The 11,608-nt window shown below is 32.8% G+C and overlaps 1 protein-coding gene across 1 annotated transcript; it reads left to right on the plus strand.

The window, feature by feature from the left end:
- Positions 1 to 495: 495 nt before the first annotated feature.
- LOC136817675 (protein pelota homolog) lies at positions 496 to 11,040 on the plus strand. The gene is made up of 14 exons (XM_067073993.1): positions 496 to 670; positions 3,794 to 3,886; positions 4,280 to 4,430; positions 4,651 to 4,741; positions 4,904 to 5,067; positions 5,293 to 5,353; positions 5,746 to 5,786; positions 6,072 to 6,155; positions 6,329 to 6,365; positions 6,548 to 6,668; positions 7,869 to 7,940; positions 8,481 to 8,555; positions 9,394 to 9,425; positions 9,772 to 11,040. Exons 1-14 carry the CDS (start codon positions 630 to 632, stop codon positions 9,891 to 9,893), a joined length of 1,185 nt encoding a protein of 394 aa, XP_066930094.1. The 5' UTR covers positions 496 to 629; the 3' UTR covers positions 9,894 to 11,040.
- The last annotated feature ends 568 nt before the right edge of the window (positions 11,041 to 11,608 follow it).

Here is an 11,608-nt window from a genome sequence, read left to right on the forward strand (position 1 = left end):
TTCCCAGACTGTACTTCTCCAAGCAGAAAAGTTTCTTGTTACTAACCACAGATTAAAGAACTAATCAGCAATTATTCACATGTTTATAACAAGAAGTAGAGTACTAAACAACTTGTTACACTAATTAGAGAAAGAATGTAAATAGAACAAATAAAATGACAACCCCAAAACCGTCTCACTGACCGTCCATACTCTGATTGCTCTTTTTTGATTTGTTTTGATTCTGAAGTCTACCATCTTTATGACCTCATGTAAAATATTAAAAGACGGGGGTACAGAATATTGTGATTCATTGTTTGCCTAAACGGTTTTAGAATTGAAATTTAATAAGTGCCTCGATTAAAATTAAAATTGTATATTTATTTATGAAACAAAGTTTTTAAATTCAAAAAGTATAATTAGCGGTATATAGCTTGCCAATAAAAGACCCTTCTCGTTTATTGACGTACTTTCGCTTTCTTTACAGATAACTGATTTACAGGATAAGCGAACTGCGGGTCGAAAAATAGGATACATTCTAACATGGCAGCCCAGTAGTGACGTACCAACATGGACCTGGCAAAACAAAGTGAAATTTCAAAAATGAAACACCCTGAAGAAATGGTTCTTTCTTGTCATATACTGTCAAAATGAAGCTTCTCTGGAAAAACTTTGAAAAAAATGGAAAAGGGTATGAATTTCATATATACTTTATGAGCCTTTGCTTTTTTATTATTTAAGGGAGATGATATAAAAAAAAAAATTTTTCTCCACTTTAAGAACTTTTTCCTGCTGCCATTATAAGATTCCACTGCCACTTTTCTATTGGAAAAAAAGACCAGGACTCTGGGTATTTGAAAAAGGAGCTTTTGAATGAAAAATATGATAGGTAGTTTCATAAAGTAAACTTACTTTTGATGGGTTTTTTGAGTCTCTCAATCATCCAATTTGGAAATCCGATGATTCACCATTTCTCTCACACTGTTTGAATCCGCTCTCCTGTACCGTTTGTCCGGCACTGTGGAAAGAAAAAGGTCAAGGACAAGGTTTTCCCCAGTCTGGAAAGGACAATGTTTTCCCCAGTCTGGAAAGAAGGTATATCATACGCTGGGATGGATGTCCAGCGTGTATTACCTTGCTTTCTTCCAGACTAGGATTCTTTTCAAGCTGGTTATCCCGAGAAAATTGCAGAAAAATTCCTGGAAAAGTCAGGAAAATTTACTACCGCAACTTGGCCTAATGTCGACATCCCTCCTCTAATTTCGACACCCTTCTTTTTATCAGCTGAAATTGATATAGAAAGGTTGAAACTGTTTTTCTTTGCTTTTAATCGTCAGAGAGGAATTATTCTTTTTCGATCAGTGATTCAAGCTTTCTTATTATTCCTGTCTCTAAAAAAGGGTGTCGGAATTAGACGAGGGATGTCGATATTAGACCAACTTACGGTAGTAGTCTAACCCTCATACAAATCTACAGAGGAGAAAACACTATTTGGACTTTGTGACCCAATGCTGCAAGCAAACATTTAAGTAAAAATCCTGCAAAAGCAAGACTAAAAATCAGTTTTTCCATGGAATTTGCAAAAAGAAGCCACATATCGTGAAGTCGAGTAACTTGCATCAGTGGAGGGAAACTTGTGCACCCCTCCAATGAATGACCTGTCTGGTCATTAAAATAAAAAGTTAAATAAAAACAAATGGTAGAGAAGAGCTGCGAGCGGAGCTGCGTAGTTTATTTGTTTTGAAATTTTGCTGCTTTGATCAGTGCGTCTCAAACCGCGATATTTCGAGAGCACGGAAGCACGTCAAAACACCAGCTTTTTTAGAGTTTTGTCTCGTTTACCCAATCCCAAACGCTGCAATCCTGCGTAGGCTTTGGGCTCAAGACTAGAACCCCCAATACGAGACATTGGCCTGACCGAAAAAAAATCATCATCATCAATTTTGTTAATTGTCAGAGTCGTTTACTCACTGGAAATACGCAACTTTCTGAAGTTTCGTTTTTTTTCGGTTGTGCTTCATTTTAAAAATAACGAAGATGAAAAGTTACCATCAATCCCGCGAGTAAAAGAAAGTACTCCGACTAGTCTACGAAAAGTGCGCTCGCGCGTCGAATAGAATATCTCGCAAATTAATATATGCATAAAACTGACGAAATCCTTTCTTTTTTATGCTTAGGTGACGTCACCATCGATCCTGACTCGACAATGGAGAACCAAATTTGGCAATGTATAATTATTACGAGCGGCCGAGAAAGTTTGTGTGACGCAAAAATTGCGCGATAAACGAAGCCCTAGAAGAACACCCACTGAAAATTGAAACCAGGAATTTATTGAATATTTCACTAATGAAGTATCAAACTTTTTGTTTTTTGTAATTATTATAAATTCATAATTTTTAAATACTATTTTTTGAATGTCAAAGGACAATTAAAGTGAATTTAAGCTGATTGGGTGGATATTGGGCGGACGGGCGTTTTGCACGTGCCGAGATCGGAAATTAAATGAGAGTAAAAGACGGGGGCGTTTTAGTATGTAATATTAATTCATTATTCTTTTATTTTTATTTTTCGCGAATGAAAAATGAATTTTTGATTTTTGAATTAAGGAAATATAGTATAATATATTGTATTTGATTGTCAATGCCAAAAGATACTTACGAATAATCTGCTGTGTTGCTTCGCTATTTACCCCCGGATTGTTTTAGTAGGCACTTCGGTCACGTAAATAAAAACACGTGTATATGTTGAAGCCGACTGTGGACTGACCGCAATTGCAATTACATAAATTATTGTGGAAGGGAACGCTTGAGACGAATGTTTGGGAAATCAAAAAGACAACTTTTGTGAGAATGTTGAGTTTTGTTTATATGGCTGTTTGTGACGCACTGTTGATTGGTCAGTCGTTTGATGGCTATGCAAGTTTCCTTCCACTGATGCAAGTTACCCGACTTCACAGTACAGTTTGGGAAATACCATGTGTTTCCATTTCAAGAAATGAGGCACATGTCTCATTGATGCGATGATGCAAAAAATCAACAAAAGAACCCACAATAAAAGATTTTAAAAAATTTTTTTGATTTGAAACCCAACCCTGACAGAGATTTATCAAAGGTTTCAGGGTATTTCTCTCTCCTTTAAAGAGACATCAATACCGTCAGCTGCTCTAACTTGGTACAATTGGTCGAAACATGGAACTGTTGATTATCTGGCCTGTATTTTCACTAACTGTTAAATCTCTTTGACAATAAATTTGTTTTGATAACTCCACCAAGTTTATCAATCATACTTTCTGTCACAACATGTCACGATAACTTTCACTGATAGCGCGCCTTTTTTAACTTTTTTGTTTTCATTTGAAATGACCGGACACTGATTAGAGAATCAGAGAACGCCAGCCGCCTAACCGCCTATCGCCCGATGGGATTAATAAATAACAAATGTGTAACTTTCCATGTAAGTGACGTCAAACGCTCCATTGTTTTGTCACTAATTTGGTCTTCTTTGTTCCAGAATTTTTGTTCTTTTCATATTTCGATTTAAAAGCCTACTTGGTGCGAAAGAGAAATTGTGTATTTTTTTATATGTCGTTCATTAACTCAAATTGCAATTGAATTGTGAAGCTCATATTGTTATATATGCAGAAATAAGTGTTGAAGGAAAAAACCTTGTGTTTTGATTTGGTTGAAAAATAATCTTCGAAAACTGAGAAAAAAGGCTCATAGATTCCCTGTTTTATACCCTTTGATTGAAGAAGTAAGAAATTTTAAATCAATATATTTTATATAAAATAAATAAATTTCCCTTAATGTTTTAGCCAAGTTGGCCTCATTCCTGAAGAGCCAGAGGACATGTGGCATGCATACAACTTGGTTGCCAATCGAGATCTTCTAAAATCCACAACCATTAGGTAAATAATTTTGAAAGGTTTTTGGAGACAAAGTTTTCAATTGAACTTTCAAGATAATAATTTTATTAAAAATAAATTTACTCAAAGTAAATGACCTACTTTATGTGCTTCCCAAATGCACAGTAAGGCTCGAAATGAGCACTTTTTAAGGGTGTAAATTTGGAAAATCTGACCAAATTTTGCTGTTAAATGGTAAAAAAATTTCAAGAAAATGCACCATGAGGATTGATTTTCTGCCCAAATTTGCTCAAATTTTGGTAAAGTCTTTTTTTAGGGAAAGTCCTTTTGTTAAAATTTTATAGTTCTTTGTTGAATAGAAATCTATACATTGAAAATAGATAATAGGGTTCTTTTCAAAACAAACACATAGTACCATTTCAACTTTTTACATAGGAAAGTACAAACAGAGTCAGCTACCGGCAGTACTTCAAGCAATAAAATCCGCACAACATTAACTATTCAAGTTGAGGCAACTGATTTTGACATTCAAGCATGTGTTTTACGTGTCAAGGGGAGAAATGTGGAAGAAAATCAATATGTTAAGGTATCTTTAGTCTTACCTAAATTAATTTCATGATATTTTATGTTTACCAAAATAAATAGGAAAAGTCATGTTTGTTTGCTTTGTTTTTTTTTTATGATGAAATCTTAACAACTTTCTTCCTTCAAAAACTACCAGATAAAATACTAGTTGGTCGGAAGAGTCATCAAAATAAAACAAATGTTTCAAAATTTTGAAAAATAATTTCTGATTGACCTTTTAGATGGGTCAGTATCACACAATTGACCTGGAGTTGAATCGGAAATTTGTTTTGACAAAACTTGAATGGGATATTGTTAGCATTGAAAGAATTGGTAATCTATTTATGTTCCTTGCAAAAAATTGTGGATTTGTATCAGACTTCAATTTGATAATACTTAAAACACTATTTGAATATATTCTCTATACTTGAAAAATTACATATTAAGAAAAGCCCATTAATTCATATTAAATTTACATACTCTGTCCATTCACAGAATTAGCTTGTGATGCAGCAAAGCAAGCAGATTTGGGTGCAATTGTGATGCAAGAAGGAATAGCTCATGTCTGTTTGGTGCTTTCCACAATGACTATCGTCCGTGCTAAAATTGAAGTTAATATTCCAAGAAAGAGAAGAGGAAATTGTACCCAACATGATAAAGTTTGTTGACCTTCATTGGCCTTTATCCTTATTTGTTTCTCAATTCAATCTTTAACACTCCTTACCTGAAACTATATAACAATGTATTTCTATTTGATTAGATTCAATTCAAAAGTGCAATTGTTTTATATAGTGATTTAAATTTGAAGTACTTTGCCTTTTTGATACTGTAGTGTTTTTCTATACTCCAACACTATTTTTAGAATGTTTTTGTCTCAATTTCAGGGTCTTTTTAAATTCTATGATCAAGTCATTCAAGCAGCTTTAAGGCATTTCAATTTTGAAGGTTTGTAGATTAAATATTGATGATTATTTGCAACTAATTTATGCACATAAGGTTTGAGAGTTCACTAGTAAAACTAGTGTAAATATAATATCTTTTAAGCTGGAGACTACATAAAGTGTAACTTCTTTGTGTCAATATAATAAACCAGAATATATAATGCAGTGTTGCAACTTTTCCGTCTGTAGACGAATACCGGCCAGTTGAGATACAAATATATCATTTCCGTCTTGCCAGTAAGAGGGTTTTTGGTTCAAATGTCCATCTAATCCTAAGGTTTTTGTCCATATTCACAAAACCTTGTTGCAACACTGATAATGATAGAGCATGATTAAAAAGTACGTACAATTATTTTTTATTTTTTTTGAAGGCTTTCTACTATTGTCTTTTTTTAGTGCTGAAATGTATTCTTGTTGCAAGTCCTGGTTTTGTGAAGGTAAGTATCACTGTGATCTAGACCTATGCAATTTGTATCTTTGATCTATTCATCTCCTGGAGGGAATATTTTGGAATTTTCTGATTATTTTAACCTCAAAAAACAAAGCCTTGTCGATCTCTTTGTCTCCTTCCAGAAGTTCATATAAAAGAAAATAAACAAACAGTTTTCTTGAACAATTTTTAATAATATTGTACTTTTGTACTTTTGTACTTATCAACAACATTGAATAAATTGAACAATGTTTCTTTAAAGAATATTATTCACAAATTTCTTTATTTTTAGGACCAATTTTCAGAATACATGTTTAATCAAGCCGTCAAGTTGGAGCAAAAAGTTCTAATTGAAAACAAATCAAAATTTTTGATGGTAAGTTGCCCATATTATTTATTCTAAAGCTTTAAATAAAAACTCAAAGGAAACTTACAGGAAGTATTTGTCTATTCAAGTTATTCTAAAAAATAAACATAGTAAGAAATTTTTGCAATTTTACAAGTAAAAGGAAAGTTCATCATAGCCAAGTTTTTGTTTTGTCTTTTCAGGTTCATGCTTCATCTGGGTTTAAGCATTCATTAAAAGGTTTAGTATCATTAAGAATCCAATAACTAATGTTTATTCATCCGCCAACACATGTTTGGTTCCTCCCATGAGTAAAAGAGCGCTAAATGGTGCTAATATAATGGACCTAGATCTAATTTTCTAAATGGAATGTATTTTTTAATAAAGTTACATAATTATTGATTATTTTTATAACTATTTAGAAGTGCTTGCAGAACCAGCTGTGCTTGCCAAATTATCAGACACAAAAGCTGCTGGAGAGGTCAAAACCTTGGACGCTTTTTACAGTATGTTACAATCTGAACCAGATAGAGCTTTCTATGGGTAAGAATTAAACAAGGAACTTGAAGGAACCCTTAATGTTTCAGATACTGTTTTTGATTTTTTTGTTATAAGCATATGAAAGTCCAAAACCTGGCTCATAGATGCTTAGATCGAGAGATTAACAAGGTTTCAAAAATGCTTGAAGGATACTGATATTCCAAGCAAAATATTAGAGGATAGTAATGCTTAACACATAAATATATCTAAATATGCTTATAAGTGTAATGGTTATAAAAAAACATGTAAAATGTTCAGTAAGGGATATTTTATCAAGATCCTGGAAGACCTAGAAAGCCTTCAAAAGTTTCATGGATTCCATTATGTAAAAAATATCTTCCTTCAAAAACGTTCCTTTTAGTTTTGCGTTAAAACTTATATTTTAAGGGTAAAAACAGGGGGGGTCGGTACTAAGTTGTGGGGGCCAGTGCCGGGTGGTGGTCTGATAAGGTAAGTAAAAAACAACTAGTACATTGTACTAAGTGGTGGTCCAATTGAAAAGATATTTTTGCAACTTTGTATCAAGGGACTAAATGGTGGTCTCAATACCAAATACGAGGCATCAAGTTAGTATCTGGCACTCAAAATCCTGAAAATCACAAAAAAATTCTTATTTATAGGCAGTCTATATTTCTTACCATTTTATTAGGATGTTTATTATGTTTAATTATTTATTAAACTTTTGATTTTTGTTTTCCCCTGGCCCTGGGTGTTATCATAGTAGGCCTGATTGGTGTAATTATTGTGCAAATTTGAAACAAAGCACCATTACTAAGAATTAAAGGGTGGTATACCTATTTTGAGGGGGGGGATCAACTTAGTACAGGGTACTTAACGGTGGTGTGTCATTTCTCAATGGTGATATCAAGATTGTACTGGGTACTAAGGGGTGGTATACCTATTTTAAGGGGTAAATTCAACTTAGTACCAGGGTAGTAAGTGGTGGTGGTCTCAGATAAATTTCAAAAAACAAGAAAGTACAACTTTTCGGCACTGGTCCAGTACCACAACTTGGTACCCCCCTGGTAAAAAAGGTATATTTTGCAGTATTTTGCGTTTTCAAAAGTAAGTCGCAACAGTGAGTAAACTGTAAACTGGAAATTAGGATTTCTCTGAAAAGGAAATCCAGACTTTTTCTCCATCACTATTTCTCATGTTTGAATAACAGTTATAATTTGCATCTTTTCACCTTTTCAATCTTAGTATTGGTTACGTAGAAAGAGCAAATGAAATGGCTGCTATTGAAACGTTAATGGTTACTGATGAATTATTTCGGTTTGTACCATGTATCTTTAGTTGAATACATAAGTCATATTTATATTTTCTTCCTTGCTTGACTAACTACTCACTAAATACGAATATTTAACAACAAACTAATGTTGCATTTAGACATTTCATTAAAGGTGCATATTCATTTTTCAACCTTTGAAAGTTCTATCTTAGAGACATACCTTGGGGATTAATTTTCTATAATTTTTTTTAATTTTCTTAAAGGTTTTTGAGATTTTAGGAAACAAACCTGGACAAACTGTAAGAGATTAAATTTTGCGGGGATTAAAACTCGCGAAACTCAAAATATAGTCCTCACGGAAATTTCTTTCAGAAAGTTTTTTGCTACCATGTGTGAACCATCTCAGGGTAATCAGGCTTAACCCCCCCCCTTGGTTTCCACATAGTAGCAAAACAAAGTGTTTCAGTTCATCGGTTTATGTGAAATAAAAATCAAGTTATTAGTTAAACGTTAATTAAAATGAAAATTGCACTTTGGCCAACCATCATACTAAAGTACATGGCAAAATTGTTTTTTATTCGTAGATCACAGGAATTGGCTACACGAAAAAGATATGTCAATCTTGTGGAAGGTGTACGTGATAACAATGGTGAAGTGAAGTAAGTTATATCTTCTGCAGGGAAATGCAGGAGACCATGATTCCATCTTAAATCTTAAAAATTATGTTTTTTTGCCTAATTAAAAAGTCACCATAGTGTGCAAGGGGGTTCCAGGTCCCACCTAAAATTTCAGGTCCCACCTAACCCTAAAATTCCCACCCTCAATCCAGACTCCCCGATCCCAACTAAAAATGCTATCGCCACGAAAAATTATACTAATTCGAGGAACGAAACAAAAATTCTTAAAGTATAATAATAAAAATGCAAGAAAGTTAGTATAGAAGTATCTAGAGCAAAGAAGGTTAAGCAAAGCAAAGAGTGCACATACAGGTGGAGTGCTTCATAAATATGTATTTTCCAAAAATCAAAATGTTAAAAACATAACTAAAAGTTTCTTTTAGAAGGTGCAAAAAGGGATAGATTTTCTTTCGTCGTCCAAAACATAGTGGGTGTCACTTGCGTTTTAAAATTTTGGCCCCACACGTATAACAACTCGACACGCTCCCCCAAGCCCATTAAGCGGTCAGCTGGGGCAGCGATACCAGGGAAGTGATGGAAGTGAAGGGAATTAATATTTTCGCGCAACACCAGCGGATTGAACAAAAAAAAAGAGATTTTCTCGAGACAAGGGGAACCTAGAAGAAATGAAAATTATTACAGAACTAAGAAAAGAATAAAAGAGAGCAGAATATTATAGGAAACAAAAATAGTGAATATAGAAATATGGATTGGTATGAAATTTTGTCTTTGTCTCGGTTGGCCTTCGTTGTCCTAGGTGGAATGATTTGAGAGGTTTAGATTTTCGTTTTTATAATCAATTTTTTTTCTTACATTTTAGAATCTTTTCAAGTCTTCATGTTTCTGGAGAGCGTAAGTGATCAAACCTAGATTAAGCGACTTTTATCTTTTTGCATATATTTGGAACTTTTTTTCACGTATTGCATTGATTTCAGTATTGTCTGTCTTCTGCCTGTCACAGTTTCTACATTCAAAGTCAAATGTAATCGAGAAAAAACGATACGGAATCAAGACCTACAAAGTAGAGTTAAATATCCAGGAAATTTAATGGTTTTTTTTTCTTCAATAAACTTGAAAAGTTTGACATCATTACAATAATTAAATTTTTAAAGATAAATTTTGTGTATAATCAATTTAAGATTTTGCTAAAGGAACTACATCCACTATTGTAATTTTGTTTCTTGATCATCATCTTTAGAGCTTGGTCAATTATCAGGTGTGGCAGCAATTTTGCGTTTCCCGTTGCCAGATCTGATGGATGATGTCGATTTGATGAATGGTGATGACAGTTCTTCAGATTCTGACCAAGATGATTCTTGATAAACACAAATATTAGGTCTTCTTTTTTTTTCAATTGGAAATTTCTGGTGATTTCTGGTGATTTTCGTATATATGTAATGGAAATAATGCTTGAATTGCTCTTTTTGGATTTAAACTTCAATGCTTTTTTGGATGCATTTTTGAATGTCAACACTACTTTGGAAGAGTTATACTACGAATTGTCCTGGAGATGCATTGCCACTTAAATCGATGTCGATGGTGGATCATTAGCATTGGGGATCTACTACATCTGGATAGTTTGCTCATGGCTGGTTTTGACAAAGTCTCCCTGTCGGTTTAATCAAATAACACAGTCAAAGAAAGTTTTCAAAAGAATAGATAGAAAGTTTTGTCTTGGTAAAGAATGTCAAGACATACAACTTCATCTAACGAAAAATGTTATTCTTGTGTCTTCAAGAGACATTTAAATACCATTACCAAGCTGTACCAAGTAACTTTCTATTTCAATTCTTTTAAGCAATATTTTTTAATAGTAGTATTATGTTTAAAGAAAGAAAGTTTATTTTTGTTTCAAACGATTATATTGAAATATTTATATACAATTACAATATTATCAAAATTTGTGGTGGGTACCCAATAGGAATTTTAAAGTTTTTTTGAAATTGTAGGTTACTTTAATGGTTTTTCAAATGAGTAGGATTTTTAATTGCATGTCAGTTTACAAAATTAGAATCTCATTTTGACTACGAACTGTCTTATAGAAAGTTAGTTCTTGTTTTGTTGAATATGAAATAAAATGTATTCATAAATCAAACCGAGATGTTCGTTTTATTGGTATATTTTATTGGGCCAGCATGTTTAGAACACAAAAATACACTAAAAACATATGAAAAAGTATATTAAAAAAAGTTATTATTTATATACAATAATATTTTATTGGAAAAAATACGTTTTTGATTTTTTGATAAAATTTTATGTTCTTACTACTACTAGGTTCCTATAAATTTTCAAAGCGAAATAATTTGTATTAGGTACTAATAACTAAAATTAAAGTTTTTTTAGCTAACGAAATATGTTGATTTTTTTTCGTTCGTATTTTTCTTATTATTATAGTATGTAAATTCTAAATGAAATAACCCTTTTTGAGAATGACGTTGTCAAAATTGACAAATGATACTATCTTTAACTTTTTTCTTAATTTTCTGACCTTTTTGAATTTTTCAAATTGCTTAAAATACGGTTAAGTAATTAACAAGCGATTTAATCTGCTCATTATTATTATACAGATTTACAAGCTAGGCTCACGATGGGCCTCTAACCGATCTTCTTTCACATTCCTCTTGTAACAAATTTTTGTGGGTGGTTTTTCCATGCATCATTCAGTTTCTCTCATGTTTTCAGCACTCTCCCTACTCCAAGTCTAAAATTTCGCTAATGGAAGGGCTTTCATGGGGGTATTTAGTTGTTCTGATAGAGGCTTGGTGAGAAGTTCTTTATCTGTATTCTGTATGTACATGTTTTCTTTTATAAGCATAACACTTTAAGCATATATGAAGGCTCCGATTTGCAAAATTCCTAAACATAACATAAGCATGTCAGCCTGAAATATTTTTTCAAGGGTGAATCATGAGCATGATTAATAAGCATATAATAAATAAGCTATGTCTGGATGCTTTGAGAACTTAAGCATACACGAGCCTATGACCAAGGGAAAGACACTTGCTGATATTACTGTATATTAAAAAACATGTACT

This window comes from Clytia hemisphaerica, unplaced genomic scaffold (genome assembly GCF_902728285.1).
Source record: "Clytia hemisphaerica strain Z4C2 unplaced genomic scaffold, Clytia hemisphaerica genome assembly, whole genome shotgun sequence".
Lineage (NCBI taxonomy): Eukaryota > Metazoa > Cnidaria > Hydrozoa > Leptothecata > Clytiidae > Clytia > Clytia hemisphaerica.